A 17459-nucleotide genomic window follows, 5' to 3' on the forward strand; every position below is an offset into this window, starting at 1 on the left:
CTCTTTCACCCTCCTCTGCTGCCGGAACATCAAACTGTACCTCTTGCCGTCAAGCTGCGTAATTTTGTGGACGGCACATACGCTGAATAACTCACTTGAAGTGGCGCTCTTAAAGGGATCGTTCGCATGTTTTGAAGTGGGGTTGTATGAGGTAGTTATCCATAGTAGGTGTATTACTTAGAGTAGATGATGGTCGCCGCGTCCCCAGCATTGAGAAAATACATTTATCTGCCGTCCCCATCCTCAGCACTGTATTGCTTTGCACCGGTGTCGGTACTCCTGTCCATTTCTCGATGCTTGGGGCATGCTGACCGTCAGGTAATGCACCTACTATGGATAAGTACCTCATACAACCCCACTTCTAAACACCCGTACTATCCCTTTAAGGCGGGGGTTTCCAACACGTCGCTCGCGAGCGACTCGTTTGTGAGTTGCTCGCCAAAGGTTTAAAGAACATGTAACAAATTTGATAAGAAAAAGTCGCTTGGTAAACCTATATTTCTATCCAATCCAATTCACAGACATCCCGCCCCCTTCTGATACAAACTGATTATTTGCCAATCAGCTGTCAATTAAACAAGTTACGCTGCTGCCAAGTTTGGTTACATCAGTGACGCCGTAACATTAGGCGATGTTAGTAGGCTAGGAAGCACACACACACCAGATTTGACAATGACTGCGGAAAATAGCCAGGCCAAGAAAAAGCAAAAAAAACAGACTATTTTCATGAGGAATGGAAAACAGAGTTTTTTTTCATGAATGTGAATGACAAGTGTGTATATGTGTCTCATTTGCGGTGTGAGCATGTCAGTCGGTAGAAGACGTAACGTCGAGCGCAACTTCACCAAAGTCCACTGCAACTTTCCACGGGACTTTCCGGCTGGTAGCGGTCTACGAACAGAGACGGTAAAGGAGCTGAAAACAACACTCAAAAGACAACAGTCTTCGTTTACCAAACCGACAAAGAAGAAGGCCAATGCAGCAACAGAAGCTTCATTTAAAGTGGCGCACATCCTAACGAAGCACAAAAAGCCCTTCATCAATCAAGGGAGGAGAATACCACCCTGTTGTCTGATGCCGAGTGTAGTGGCTACTTGATCTTGCATTCCTGACGGATGTAACTGAGAAACTGAACCTACAGTTACACGGTAAAGATAACAAATATATGTGATACGATCAGTGCTGTTAAGGCGTTCAAAGCAAAACTGTCATTTTACATTCAGCAAGTGAAAAACAAAAAGGTTTTAGCACTTCCCCCTCGGTGTGAAAGATGTTGGAAAGCCATGCAGGGGCAGCTGACGTTGTGAACATACACGAGTATTGTGACCTACTGTCTGAGCTTGGGCAGGAGTTTTCAGACAGATTCAGCGACTTTGAGAAACTTGAGGCTTGTGTGACATTTATTGCCAACCCCTTCACGAAGATGGACACAGGTGAAATTTCAGGACAGATGGCTGAACTGTTCTGTGTCAATCCTGTGGAGATGGAGATGGAGGTTATAAACCTCCAAAATGATGTCCAGCTAAAATCTCAACAGCATTCACAGCATTTCTGGAACCTAGTAGAGCCAGAAAACTATAAGAACCTTCACCAAGCAGCTCTGTTTGGGTCTACATACCATTGTGAAGCAGCTTCTTCTGACATGAATGTCATGAAATCTAAGTTCAGAACAAGACTGACAGATGAACATTTAAATGACTCCATAAGAGTGAACCTAAGTGGATACACTCCAGCATACAGCTCTCTTGTTGACTCCTTGCAGTGCAAGTAATCTAACTAACTGTTAAAAAGACTGAATGCATGTAATACATGCATGTGAACTACAGATGGTGAAGGGAAGTGATGTGCTAGTGATATTTGGACAAACAGAAAATAAGGACAAGTAAAATAAGTAACATTGTTTTGTTTTCTATGACATGAATCTGATGTGATTTTTTATAGTGTGAGCTTGACACATTGAAAATGTAAAGAAATGCATACAGAAAAACAAAACATGCACATGTTGCTGAATTTAAGATGTTTGATACAAAATGTGAGTGTTGGATATCAACATTTTCTAAATGTTCACACAAAAGAAGCTTATTCAGCTGAGCAATGTGAATAAATGTTATTGATAATATAAAATATGAGTAGCTCTCGGTCACTTTCATTTTGTCAAAGTAGCTCTCAGATGAAAGAAAGGTTGGAGACCCCTGCTTTTTAAAGCATCCCAAGACATAAGCAGAGTATCATTGAAAGCACACAATATCACACTTTTAACTAAAGGTATGTTATTGTTTTGTATTGAAAGAAACAAGCATCATACGCTTTTTAGGACCGTGTTGCATTTGCGTCCATTTATCAGGAGGTGGACAGCCTCTCGCCATGGGGGAGGAATAATAACTCAAAGCTGAACCCTGAAACCTGCAGGAAACACGGAGGACTGACTTGAAAGAAACTGCCCGCTCATCATCCCTCGCAGATGAACGAACGGCTCAACGGTGAACCTCGGCCTCGTCTGTAATGTTTTGATAGTCCACCATCATCCCTCAAATAGCGTGAACATCTCCTAAAGCCCACCAGAGGATTTCCTTCCTGAGGACACCGCAGGTAGCTCAGAGCTTCACAACCGATTCTTGGGTTTAGTAATCAAAAGCATCTTCACGTCCTCCGTTTCCCGTCTGCCTGTGCTCTAAGCCGCGCTGTATCTCGGCTCAGTTGGCAGCCAGCTGAAGGAAAGGACAAGAGAGATTGTCATTAAGTCTCCCATTGCTGTGCTTCATGGAGGACTTTCATCTGACAGACAGCACTGATCCACTGAGAGCAAAAACAAACCACAACACCTGAACAGTTTGCTCAGGTGTTAGTCTGTCTGCCTCCGTCTGGTATTGACAGCCTTCCAACCACCTCAGGCCCCTATGGAGCTGTAATCCTACTACTGGAGCTGTTTAGCATATCCCATTTATTAGTAGTCTGCTTTCACACATTCCTGCCTTCTGCTTAATTGCTGCCTATATCTGAGTTTATCTCCTTCAGGATGTGACTCATAGCCTCTCCTGCACCAACTCCAGTTGACAACAAGATGAATTTCTGCTAAGTAACACCTCACATGTGTCTGGGATTTTTCAGGAGTTGGGTCTTAAAGAGACAGGCGCTAAAACGGAGCGTTTCAGACAGAGGGTGAATACAGGTATATTCAGACAGTATGAGAAAAATGTGTTTTATGAACATTAAAGCATGTTAGTAAATTAGGGCTGTCAACATTAACGCGATAATAATGCGTTAACACAAATTTGTTATAACGTCACTAATTTCTTTAACGCACAAACGCAATTGATCTTTCAGAGGTTGTAGCGGGCTCAGTTTTAAAAGGTATAGAGCGAAGATACTGGTATCATATGAAACTAGAAAACCTGAGGAATCCATTGTCCACTGTACACTTTCATGGCCATTTTCAAAGCATGGAGGATATGTGAATGAAAATGGGTTCTATGGGTACCCACGAGTCTCCCCTTTACAGACATGCCCACTTTATGATAATCACTTGCAGGTTAGAGCAAGTCATAGTCAAGTCAGCACACTGACACACTGACAGCTGTTGTTGCCTGTTGAGCTTGAGTTTGTCATGTTCAGCATATTTTTTATGCTAAATGCAGTACCTGTGAGGGTTTCTGGACAATATTTGTGATTGTTTTATGTTGTTAATTGATTTCCAGTAATAAATATATACATACATGTGCATAAAGCAGCATATTTGCCCACTCCCATGTTGATAAGAGTATTAAATACTTGACCCTTTAAGGTGCATTTTGAACAGATAATATGTGATTAATTTATGATTAATCCTGATTGCGATCAATCGGGATTAAATATTTTAATCGAATGACAACCCTAATGTAAACATGTTCTAGTAGAAACCCAAAATACAAGTATGAACCTGAAATTGAGCATGATATGTCCCCTTTAAGATACTTGTTTAAGTTCTAGACAGGGAAATGCAGTACAGTTGTTCCTCCATCCAACTCATGGTTTTCTGCAGTATAATCAAAGAAACAGATGCATACATCTGTGGCCAATACAGTAAATCAAACTATCCATAGATGAGGTAAAAACTGTAATCAAACATATGGTCACAGCATGATGCACACAATATAATGTCCAGAGAGAAACTCACATTGTCAGTAACGCAGGAAGGAAGCACAAGTTTCACAAGTAGCCAGTTTACAAGCTAATTTTGAACCAACAAAAAGCCACATCCTCATCAGAGATTGCATTTCAGCCAATGCGTTCCACCTCTTCTGCTCTCCACACAAACTGTTAACCTGTATTCAACCAAAGCCTGCTCGAACGTGATTGGTCAATACTACTCGGACTACAAACGGAAACCAGAAGGCTTCCGATGCAAAAATGTTGTCCCGTTGCCTTCAGATTCTACATATGAATGCTGAATCTGGTCATAGATACAGAGCTAGAACCTATTTACAAACTTCAAAGCTTATCTATCTCTATGATATATGATGTTAATAGTCAATAAGGACAATGAACAACAATAACATATTGTGGTTACATCTTACAGGCCATCTTATGATTCAAGTACAGTGGATTATGGCATGTGGTTAAACCAACAATTTGCTAACATACAGAAATGAGGCTTTACATTATATACTTTACAAAATACTATCCAGATATTGTTTATGGTGTGTGCTTAACTAATACTTACAGATACTTTCAAAGAAGGGAAGGACTGCAGCAGATGGTTATTGAGACCATTCAGCAAACATGGCTGTATACTGAAACTAAAATGTCCGACTTCCTGTTCTGGGTCAAAGTGCATGTCAAATTAGAAGAAACTTAAAGGGCCCTGGAGAGGGCAAAACCTGAAGGCAGAACAAATTGTCTTTGAGTCCTCTAGGGGCAGTGATGCTCAACAGCACAGAAGGAATCCACAACAGGAGAGCTCAACATTGTTAAAGTCTCAACAATACTCACAGGAGAGAATTTCATAATAACATGACTTTTAACTTTATAATATAACCACTTGATTTGTCTAACCCCAGCTGCTGAAGCTTCATATTAGCTTGTGGATTTTGACGGCCAATATGGACAGGAGGAATCATTATTTTTTTTAAACATACATATCAGAATCAGATTTATTTGTCAAGTACACACATACAAGGAATTTGACTCCGGTTTTACGCATCTCTCAATGTACTTACACAGAATAGAAATAATAGCTTGGAACAAGGACAACACAGCTGGACAAATAAATGTGAGGAATAGGCAGGACTGACAAATAGGTGTATATATAAATACATAAAAGCACCAATGACCAACAATAAAATAAGAATAAATTACATTAATTAAAATTAAATTAAATGTCTATGTCAACGTATTCTCATACAATGGTTTGTATGATATTTTATACAAAGTCATTGCCCATTTTTCATGTTTTCATATGAATGTCCATGCAGCGTCAATTTCCACTCCAGCCTTTTCAAAATTAACTTCAGTCTTCACAGGAAACAACTTAGTTAGGTCTAGGTAACAAAACCACTTAGATAAGTTTAGGAAAGATCTTGTTAAAGTGGCAGTAGGCAGTATATATTTTTGGCATCTTTGGGCAAATATTCCATAATAACCTTTCAGCATATTGTAATTCAAGTGTTCTGAGAGATAACTAGACTTCTGCACCTCATGATGGCTCTGTTTTCAGGCTTTAGAAAATCTAGCCCGTGACGGGAGACTTTGACCAATCACAGGTCATCATTTCATTAAGAGAGTGTTCCTATGTGCTGTGCTCCGGTCATGTGACTAGAACTTGGCGTTCCTTTCACCAGATTTCACAATGGCGGAGGCGTCACAAACTTTCTCATTTTACAGCTAAACCGTGCACTACAAGATGATTCTGAAAACATTTGAGTCGAGAAATAAGCATTAACGTAACATAGTATTGATTCATATTTGATCAGCGCGGCCTAGTTTGACCGAACTTTTTTAAATTATATTTGCTCCAATCTTGCCTACTTCAGCTTTAAGTTACGCCACACCAGAAGTGGTGTAACTTAAGAAGTTACATGACAAAAATGACTTGGTTAAGTTCAGGAAAAGATCGTGGTTTGGGTTAACGTCCGGTGTTTTTTGACCTACCCATCCACCCCGTCCTTACTCAGCGTTCGCCGCTCTTTATACTTCCTCGTTCACAATTACGTGGATTACATACAAATTGATTTCATGGGATATATACAAATCACAGTGCGTTTATTTTTCATATGTATAGCTATAAAAAGTGTATGAGAACAGCCTGTCTATATACAAGTGTTCTGGAAGTTGTAAACAATACAAATAAATAAATAGATAGATATGTATATGGACATTTGTGTATTGTGAAACCGTCAGATATACTTGGAAAGTATTAACTTATCCTTTAGGATAAGAAAGCCATTTAAAAAACCCAACTGGATTATCTAAATTATCCCAAAGCTGTAAACAGGGCTGTTTTTCTGAGCTTGCGAAGTTGACATGTTGGAGATATGTGGTTTTCACAGGGCGGTGACGCACTGTTGTTCAGATTCAGACAGCCACATGTCACCTCAAATACACAAGGAGTCACCTGCTGCTTCTTTTCACCTGCAGGCGAAGAGCTTAACCAGGTCACGCCAGCCATATGACAATGACGTGATCCCTCACTGCCAACTGTGTTCCATAGGAGGCACAGCCAAGCAGGCTCTACCACTGTCAGGGAATGAACGCACATGCCTTTGTGTTTATTTTTCCCCACCTGTATGCGCATGTGGCTGTATTGTGTCGACATTTCTGATGCAAGAATGTATTTTTAATTCAACTAAAATCTGCTTAACAAAGTCTTTATTAGTTTTTATTTTATCATTCCTTTTGCTGTCCTCCATGTTGGCGCTGCTTCAGACAAGCTGAGCTGCTGAAATTATGACAACTGTCCAAGGAGATGATGTAATTTAGGTTGTGTCACAGTAACAATGACACATTCCAATTTCAGCATTTAAATTCAAGCTGCATGTAGGTCGCCTGTCTCGGGATGCGGTCTTCTCATCTCATATCCATATGATGAAAAAGTACCACGTCTGTGTCACGTCTGTGGCGATAAACACATACAGGACTCAACTGCTGTGTCAAGTGTTACCTTACACAACATTGTGTTCTATTCCGTACAAACCAGACTGCACACTCTGCCACGTAAGCCTTCAGAAATTATGATCCAAGCCTCAGTGTTCTCAGAACTTGTCCCTATCTTTTCAAGCATACTACAGTACAACACCTACCACTATGACTCAGAATTTCTCTGTCATGCTTTCAGCACAGTGCTTAACAATGAGTTCTCTATGTGCTGTACACAGTGTGCCACGATGTCTGACTGCACACTGAGGCCCGAGCCTGGATGTAGGTGGAGTGATACTGTCTCTTGTGTGTCCTCACGAGCATGTATTGTGAGGACACGCTGCTATTTTGCCACCGTCTATGCTCACGACTTCTCTTCACCTAGATAAACTGTTATGAGCTTAATGGACTCACAAAACAAAAGTGATTCAGACCCTGATGCAGTAAGGGACTGTATGAAAAGTATTAGTAGGGGAGATGAGGTGAGAGAAGGAGGTTCATTAATTTTTTTCTTTCTGCTGAAGCGAAGGTGGCCTGAATTGTTTTTGGAGCTCGGGAGGGCAGTTTTCTTTTGTTTTCTCACCCATGATTTACATTTCATTTCAGGGTTCCCTTCATAAAAATACGTAGACAAACACAGAATACACTGGACCTCTACGGATGTAAGTGATTCACAAAGAGGAGAGAAGTTTAATATGTATTTACACTACTTAAGGAGCAGCGGAAGTCAGACGGCGGCTGGCAGTAACGCGATTTTACACTCTGCGGCTCATGTTACCGCATTTCACAAGCGCGTCGGAGAAGTACAGTGTCCTTCAGGTAACGTAAAAACGTTAAAGATTCTCTCTAGAGCCAGTGTTTGGTTTGTCCATTCTGGGCTACTGTAGAAACATGGCGGAGCAACATGGCGGACTCTGTGAAGAGGACCCTCAGCCTATGTAGATATGAAGGCCTCATTCTAAGCTAACAAAAACACAACGATTCATAGTTTCAGGTGATTATACACTTATAAAAACATAGTTAAGAATAAGATATTACATTTCTGGTAATAGATCCACACTGTTCCTTAAAGATATTGTGGTTAAAATTGGGATTACACCCCGCTGGAATTCTTTGTGCTTCGCCTCTTTTAGTTATGAATGATGAAATCAGTTGAACAAATTCAATAGTTTGATTACTTTTTATATATTTGGGGGAGGGTATTGACATGTTCTTCAAGCGGGAGGATCCAAAGAAAATATCATTAACTCTGTAGAGGGTTTGGCCTTCTTTAAAATGCAAAACACAACTTTCACCCCCCCTCCCCTTCCAAATAATTTGTGTACAGTCCCTAAATCAACACAACCATCAATAACTAAGCATCTGGGGCTTCAAGCAGAAAAAAAACTCTGCTCTGTCATATGTTTACAACTGTTGCAATTCATGTCAGTCCACAGTTTATCTACTGATAGAGGTTTAATGGAGGGCACTAGCCGGGAGCTCCGGGGCAAACATGTCCTACAGTATGCCCCCCTACCCTGCCAGACATTTAACATTTAACCCTGTCCTGGAACTGTTCACTATATTGGATTGTGATGTAATGTGCATCAGATTAGGTTAGGCAAACAAACTGTAATCATTGCTCCATGCACAACTGTTTTAACATGCTTCCAGACCAGCCGCTGTCCAGCCTTTTGGTGTGCTGAAACTGGGCATGTGAGGAACTCCAAACAGCATTTAATGGTCACAATAATGAACTTGACAAAACTTTTTAAAGCAGAAGTTACCTTTAAAGTCCAGATTTAGCATGAGACATCCTTGGATCTTCTACAAAAACTACCTTTACAGCACTTTTTATTGGCTACAACAATAAAAGCTCCTTTGAGAGGAAATGTTTCTTTACTGACTTGGAAGCCAGAGAAGCTCTTTATCTTTAAGATGGCTATAAAAAGAAACTTTGGGGAATATAAAGCAGCACATGGACATATTTCGTCAAAATAAAAGCATTATAGGACGTTATGAATAGTAGAGAGGTGCTTACAGCCTACCTGACAAAGTCCTGCTTTCTTCCAACTCTTGCTTGATTCCACTTCTCCGACTTTTACGCATCAACATCCCGAGTCCAACTCCCTTTCCTTTGTCTCTCCACTCATACATACCCGCTGACACATAACTCCGGATAAAAGTTTAGTCTCACTCCGCAAACTTTTTCTTTTTCTATCTCTACACTTCTTCTTGTCTGATGAATTATAAGTCGACCCTCCGAGCTGCTGCAAAAGACGGCAGACAGGAGCGCAACTGGCTGCAAATCAATGAAACAAAAAGTTGGGCTGCGTGCCATGACAGCGGTGTTTGTGTATTTCTTTTGTCTGTGCATGCCTTATGACTCCGTGTCCCGCCTTCAACTCCACCGGCAGCAGCCAGCGTGCGTAAAGATCACTGTGAAGCTCCTGTTTTATTCCTGTAGGGACTGTGGAGTGCGTCTGTGATGTTCAAAGGCGCGTTTATATGGAGCTTAATGGTGTTTCTATTTCCTCTACTATCAATATCACATCTTATATTATTCCTATAATGTTCCCATTGGGACTTGTGAGCAGAAGTGATCTCTTTTACCACTTTATGGTATGTTTATCTTATCATGGCATAGTATTCCTGGGGACTTCCATGTGTAGTAACAGTAGAAATAAAACCTTTTTCCTGCTCTCACGTATAGTGGAAATAGACTAGAATATTATACAGTAATGGTACAACAGACATATAGTGTAACATCCAGAGGAGGCATAATAGGAATATATGGTTTCACACACACAGTGGTGGAGTATTACCTTAAATAAAATGCAACAATCTAGAAATACTCCTTTACAAGTAAAAAAGTCCTGCATTTAAAATCCTCTTTAGGTAAAAGAACAGATAAGCAATATGTACTTATCAAAAGTAAATGTACTCATTCTGCAGAAAAGTTGGTCCTCTGACTGATATATATGATATTATTGAATTATCACAGGTGCAGATGAGTTGTTGCTAATTTTAAGCACTTTATATACACTTAAGTAGTCCGGTGGCTCCCAAACTGAGGGGTCGGGCCCCTCCAAAGGTTCACAACAAGGTAAATATGGAAGGTCATGAGATGAAACAACTACAAACTCAGACCTCCTATGTGTCGAACAGCTCAGCTACAGTTTGGTTTTGTTTACTGAGGTTCAGTGATAAATGGACGCTGTGCCATCTCATGTTTTAAAGAAGAATTTAAGAAAGCCATAAAGATTTGTTTTTATCTTCCCAATGTTTTTCCTTATGGATTATCTCTGTAAATTGTTTTTATTGATGATATAACAATGAGAATCTTAATTCTATTTCAGCACTTTGTCTACTTGCATATATGGATGCCTCAAGCCCCTCTGAGTTTTTTTTTTGCACCTCTCCATCACATTTGTTGTTGTTCATGTAATATCAACTTGTACCTTTTGTATATGTGTAAACAAATCAAATCTAAATCTAAATTAATGAAAACAAAGGGGGGGTTCTCTCATCTTTGATTTTTTGTGAACTATTGGGATGATTTAACCTCGTTGGGTCTCAAACAGTTGTTTAAATGAAACCATGTGAGACGTTTAGTGGAGAAATGTCTCTTTTGGTGGAACAACTCTAAACATGTGAGGGCTCACAAGCCAGAAAGGTTGATCTTTAAAAAAAATGCATTGTATTTTATAAACTCATGTTTTTAATGTAAAATCTTAATCCAAAAAGTAACTATATAGTTGCCATTTAAATGTTGTGGGGGGAAAAGTACAATATTCCCCTCTGAAATGAAGTAGGAAATGGAAATACTCAAGTAAAGTACCTCAAAAGTGTACTTAAGTGCAGTATTTGAGTGAATACTTATTCATTGCTGGTGATGAAAAACACACTATCAGTGTAATACATATTGTGGTATAGATATATATAAAAAGGAACAAAGACTTTAAGAGAAGATTCCAGTTGGAGTTTTGAATTTCTGTAAAGCAAATTTCATGTCAAACCTCAAACAACCCTATGTCAGTTTTTAATAGGTCAATTCTGGTACAAAGTTAAACAAAAACGAAAATGTGCTCTGAATTGCAGCCCACTGATATAACTGTACTTTTATTTTCCTGTATCTTAAGCAGACATGTTGATCTTCATCAGACTCACACAGGTTAACACAGGAAACAAAATAAGCTGTTGGGATCAACCATCGAGGTCAACTGTACACCTCCAGTATACCTCTCATGCATGCATCTGCTCACACTCATGCACTGTGTCTCTATGTGGGTCAGTGTGTGAACGTGAGCGTGTGAGGAGAGCATCAACATCTTTTTTTATCTCCCCAGAATCCATCAGACTCTGGGGTGATTGGACTCTTTTTTTTTTTTCTAAATCAGGGACACCTCAAACACTATTTCCTGTGTGATGCCAAGCTTATTGCAGACATCTAGGGGGCCGGCCGTCTCGTCTTTGGGACGGTGTGTGTAATGACCATGCCTTATCTTTCTCATTACCCAGCCAGACATGTCAGAGGAAAGCTGGAGACGACCCTGCTCTCCTGACAGAGAGAGAGATGGAAATAATTACCAACGTCTCTTGTGGAATAGGGCGTAAATTGATACACACTAAATACTGTACCTTAGGGGTCTCTCTCTTTCTGTCTCTCTTTCTCGTCAGATGCACCAGACAAATGAATGCATCCAGAAGGAATTAATTGGATTTGGGAGCAGTCTCCTGCACGATCCACCAGGACAGACAAACACCCCCTCTGCACCTTCTCCTCCCTCCCTCCCATTGGCACCCAGACGCCTCCTCCTACTCCTTTATTCCAGTCATGCCTTGCAGAAATGTCTGACGCCCCCCCACCCTACCCTACCCCGATGGATCAGTCTGTGTCCCTTTTACCTCACACACACACACACACAGAGCGGATTGCAGCCTCTCTCTCTTGGATAGTGTTTCCATGGCAGCCACGTTTTCTGCACGTGTAGAATCAGACGGAGTAAGAGAAGGGAGAAAGAGACCACTCCTATCGATTCACTGGCTGGCTATTGATTCACAGTCTGCAGCTGCACACTTAACCCACAGCAGCCAAACACATATTCATGTGCACGCATGCACCAGAGTGTAAACATCCGACATCAGATTGGATCTTTTGAATACGGCTGAAGCTGTGGAATGTGATAATGAAGGCTCACCTTTTTTCTTGAGCATGCTGGGGGGCGTCAATATGTGTGACTGCTCCAGTTATCTCCTCATTTTTCACACTGAGCTACATAAAACCGTGGGATGCTGAGCTCTTTGAAAAAGGGTTGTAATGTTATAATCAAAAAACCACAAGGAATAAACACTTTGTACTTTTCAGTTCCAGCTGATTTTATTTCCTTCTTGGAAGAAAAGAAAAACAAATAAAAAAAAACGACAATCTGTACAGAGGTCTGAGAGGCAGTGATTGACCCAAACATTGGCTGGTTTTGAGCTATAAACATCAAATGATATTGGCATGATTGGACAAAACATGATCATACACAGCATATTGCACAAATGAAAAAAGAAAAGAGAGAGAGGACGATAGAAAAAAAAGAAAAGAAGATGTCTCGAAAGGTAAAAAGAAAAAAGAAACTCCTGGACCACAATCATCTTCAACATAAGGATGTCCAAAGATGGCTGTCCTAGTGCCTGTCGTTGATCATCATCATACATAAAACACACAATCTTTGCTTATAGTACAGTCAGTTTACATAAATATCTTCATGTTATTATTCTTTTAAAAATCTTAAACACAACAGCTATAGCTACATATACCTGAATCTGAAATACAAATGCTATTTGCCATGCCATAATATAGGAAAACAATTAGCCTGCTATACTTAGCCAACAGGTACAGAAAGGTTAAATACTATTTTTTTGATGCAACTTGCGCAATAACAGATGAAGCACTTCATACATCTCCCTCTCCTCCAAAGTCTAGGCAAAGTGGAATGAGTGTGAAATTCCATCCAGTGGTTCAAATAAAACTTATCTTGATAAAAAGCACACAGAGGTATTAGCTCTATCCAAACAGTGACTCTCTCCATGGGATCTTCCACTCATATACTTTTAGGTCTATGTGTACTGGAAAACAGTCACCACTCAGGCTGGGAGCCTCAGTGGCGCTTTGTTTACTTGGCTGGTGAAACTGGAGTCACTGTGCCATTAAGAAGCATGTGGGTAAATACTGTAAACACTGTGTGAGGTCAGATTGTGCCAAACAAACCCCCCATCTGAACACCAATGTAGACCCAAAACAACAATGTTGTAGGCTACCCCACTTGCTGGAAAAACCCACCTTTCTATAGATTTTGTACAAAAATACAAGTAGAAAATCATGACACACTCAAAATCTCCTTAAAAGTGAGAGAAGTCAGACATGTTTTTTTTTTTTTAAATAAGATACACTTCTAGCCCTTCCGCGCTGGATACAGACAGGTGTATGTGCACGAACACAAACGAGACCTGTACGAGAACAATACTTCTATGTATAAAAAAGTTTGGCCGGTATAAATACATCAATATAAAAAAAACTTGTCATCTTGACACAGAGGAACTACAAAGTTGAAGCACTAGGCAGAAAGGATGCGCGTTGGAGGGGGAAACATTGGTCCTGAATTGTGCACTGAGTGTTTAAAAAGGTTCAGAAAAAAGGGTTTTCTGAAAGTTTGGAGTCAGTCTTTGTTTTTTTAAAGTCCTGCCGTTGAAAGAGAAAGCTGGTGATAGTGAATTGTGTCCTATATGGTCACAGAAATTGCGTAAATTACGCAGCAATGAACATTTTTTTACGCATTTTTAACAACAACAACAACAACTCCTTTATCTCGGAAAGGAAGGGCATGCGTGTTGATATTAAAACTATACTGGAAAAAAAACTACACCTGAATAGCAACTTGATGGTCTTGAATGTGAATTGGCTATTTATCTTTAACAAACATGACGAGCTTTGTCCAGTAAAATGTCCCTTTTTAAATGTCCCCGAAATAACATTAAAGATTCAAAGTTCAATCTCATGTCCTCCTCCTCATCATCATCATCATCCTCTCGCGGGATTTTGTTTGAACATTTGAGCTGAAGAAGTCCGTGTTGTTTCACTTGCTCACTTTGCTTTACATTCACTCCTCAAATGCAAACTAAGCATTTTTTTTCCCACCGTCTTGCGCGCTCCCGTCAGGCGCACGCGGAGCCAGCTGTCCAAGTGTGTACCTGCACGGGGCTTTTAACGCGCGCGCGCACAGGTAAACCTTTTCTTTCCTTGTTTTCACTCTCCCTTATTCAGTGGAAAGAATGGCGGAAATATTCTGGTCTGGAGGTCTCGAACAGTTCAAAACGCTCCTCTCCACCGTGCTCCTTGTTTTTCTTATCAGTAGGTGAACACCAGGTTGGAGATGGTGGACTCCAGCCAGTCTCCTGAGATCATCTCGCTGACTTCGGGCGTGCAGTAGTCGGGGAAGTCGAAGTGAGACCCAGCCCCGCACTCTCCGAAGCTCCAGTCCAAGTCCCGGTCCAGCTCCTCCGCGTCGGAGAAGCCGCCCATTCCTCCCAGGGACATGCTCTCAAACCCGGGGCTCGGGTTCAGCTCCACTCGCTCGTCTTCAAACTCCTCGTCCGACGAGGAAGAAGAGGAGGAGGAGGAGGAGACGGAGGAGGACGAGTGAGAGGCTGACGGTGTCGGAGAGGAGGCTCGAGCGTACCTGTGTGAGGAGGAGGAGGAGGAGGAGGACTCGCGAGACTCGCTGGTGGCCGCGTGCAAACTCTGCTGCTCCTCGTAGAGACTCAGCGGGTCGCTGGACTCCGCCGAGCTGCTCAGAGTGGGACTAGCCGGGACTCCCACGGAGGGAGGCCCGCTCTCCAGGCTGCCAGCACCGCCGAACATGTGTCCGCGCCGGAGAGGCTGCTTCTCCGGTATCTGCCTCGCTCCAGACCTGGACTTGAAGAGCGCCTGGTGGTCACCTGGAGACGCCGCGTAGTCCTGCAGCCCCGCAGCGCTCTTCATCTTGTGCGTCCTGCTGCCTCCTTTAGACGCGGTGCTCCTCTTCACTTTGCCGCTCTTCTCTCCTGCGCTCTTCTCCGCCGTCTGCTTACTCGCTCCACCACCACCGCCGGACTTCACCTTCTTCCTCGGCCGGTACTTGTAGTCTGGATAGTCGGCCATGTGTTTGAGCCGCAGCCGCTCCGCCTCCCGGATGAACGGGATCTTGTCAGTGTCTTTGAGCAGCTTCCAGCGTTTTCCCAGCCGTTTGGAGATCTCCGCGTTGTGCATGTCCGGCGACTGCTCCATGATCTTTCTCCTCTCGATCTGCGACCACACCATGAATGCGTTCATGGGTCTCTTGATGTGGCCCGTGGGAGTTTTGCACCACGCCAAGTCGCTCCTGGAGGAGGAGGAGGAAGAGGAAGGTGACTCCGGAGTTGGAGACACATCCATCTCCAGGTCCATTTCTCCCGTGTCCGTGGAGTCCCCGCCGGGAGAGTGAGCGTGGGCGCTCTCTGTCTGGCTCATGTGCTGCACCATACTGTCCTGGAAACACACTCAAGTGCTTTTGACAACAAAAGTTCACAAAAAAATATTCCTCACTTTGATTTTGAAAACCAGGTTAAAAAAAAAGTTCATCCAAGTCTTTTTCAGTTCAGTTCCGTTTTTCTTTGGAGACTAAAAAAACATAAATCCCCGAAACTCAGCATCAACTTTCAACTGCCTGTACGGCTGAAAACTTGCCCTGCTGCAAACCTCAAAACGCGCCGCTGTGCGCAACAGCAGTGCGAGTCCCTTAAGCGAACCTGGCTGTCTGCAGCGCAGCTTGTCTGTGCGGCGGCTGATGAGGAACCATGTGGCTGAATGGAGCTGCTGCTGCTGCGCTTTCTCATAGTCTCCCTGTTTCCTGAGCAGCTCTGTAATATTAACTGTAAACACAACAACGAGAACCTCGCCGCTTTATACCCTCCATCGCGAGATATAGGAGCCAATCGGCGTCTGTCTCCATCCCGATTTTGCAGCTGAGCCACGCCCCCTCGCCTCCCATTGGTGGAATAAAAAAAAACGGGTAATAATAATAATAATGTGCAATGAGGATCGGTGTGTCTGACCTCATTCCTGTCAGACTCCACTGAAGGAAAGACGAACTTGGTGTGTGTGTGTGTGTGTGTGTATTAAAGGAACACTGTGTCCTTTCCCCCTGCTTGCAAGGATATACTTAGAAACTTCATTACTTTCATGTGGATGAGTATTGACTAAATTTAGGTTATGAGTAACAGAGGTGTGTGTGTGGGGGACAAGGAAATGCTGAGAAAACACAAAAGCAGCCCACAACATGTTGTGTTAGTCAGCCCTGCAGTGTGGTGAGAGTTAAAAAACCCAAAACAACCAACCTGCTATTTACAAAATCATTACATCACAGCAGGAAGTATAAACAGATGCAAAAGGGAGGTTTTTCTTTACACTCAATAATTAGGAATATTATGAACCACACAGAAAATAACACCCCTCGCTCCAGCAGCAGCAGCAGCAGCGGCGGCGGCTTCCTGCTCCGCTCTACCCAACAATGCACATTCCTCCTCCTCCTCCTCCTCCTCCTCCTCTCACAGCTCCCATTATGTTAACATGTCCGTGTCATGTAGGATCACATTACAGCCTGTGTCGCTAGATGTCAGGCTAGAGCCAAAGGGAGCTGATGAGGCGTGCGTGTGTATACGTGCGTGTGTGTGTGTTAACATGCACAAGCGGATTTATCTCCGTCCTGTAATCGGCTGCTTTGAGCCAACGCCGTCGTTAAATCATGCAGGTGATGTCATCAGCTGAAGGCTCCCCCCTTGATCCTGCAACTGACTGACTTGACTGACTGGCTGAAGTGTTGTGGTGGTAAATAAAAGTGAACTCCTTCAGTTAATGTTCACCGATAAGAATAAACACCCAGAAATATCCTTGTCTGATTAGATTTCCATGTACTCTTAACATCAGTTATGCACTTATGGTGTCTATTCTTAATTTATGAGCCGATCTATGTCGGGATAAAAAAAGGCATAAACTCTTTAAAATTTCACAACCTAACCTCTCTAACCCCCCCCCCCACCCCACCCCACCCACCCATCGGTGCTTATATAAATCAAACACATAAATAATAATGAGCTCCTTCATCAGTCTATATCTTTAGCCGCTCCAATTACAAGTGTGCACCTGCCACTGGATTAGTTTGCCATCTCTGTCTCAGCACACACACACACACATACACACACACAGGGGTTTGTTTGAACAGGTGTAGCAGGTATATATACCTGTAATCTTATCTGATGTGTGAGAAGCAGCTGTCAGGTAGCTTTCCACTCTGTCACCGGCAGAT

At 42.2% G+C, this 17459-nt stretch overlaps 2 protein-coding genes across 2 annotated transcripts in view; both read right to left on the bottom strand.

Moving 5' to 3' along the window:
• nrsn1l (neurensin 1-like) overlaps positions 1-4782 on the bottom strand; it is a 131682-nt gene extending 126900 nt beyond the window's left edge. Inside the window, exon 1 of the mRNA XM_074614553.1 lies at positions 4696-4782. The gene's annotated coding sequence lies outside the window, so the exon portion shown is untranslated. The remainder of the gene's footprint in view (positions 1-4695) is intronic.
• A 7661-nt stretch (positions 4783-12443) lies between these two features.
• Positions 12444-17184, bottom strand: sox4a (SRY-box transcription factor 4a). The gene has a single exon (XM_074614478.1). The coding sequence runs from the start codon at positions 15635-15637 to the stop codon at positions 14486-14488; it is 1152 nt and encodes a 383-aa protein (XP_074470579.1). The 5' UTR covers positions 15638-17184; the 3' UTR covers positions 12444-14485.
• Positions 17185-17459: the final 275 nt, after the last annotated feature.

Source organism: Sebastes fasciatus, chromosome 17 (genome assembly GCF_043250625.1).
Source record: "Sebastes fasciatus isolate fSebFas1 chromosome 17, fSebFas1.pri, whole genome shotgun sequence".
In the NCBI taxonomy this organism is placed as follows: Eukaryota; Metazoa; Chordata; class Actinopteri; order Perciformes; family Sebastidae; genus Sebastes; species Sebastes fasciatus.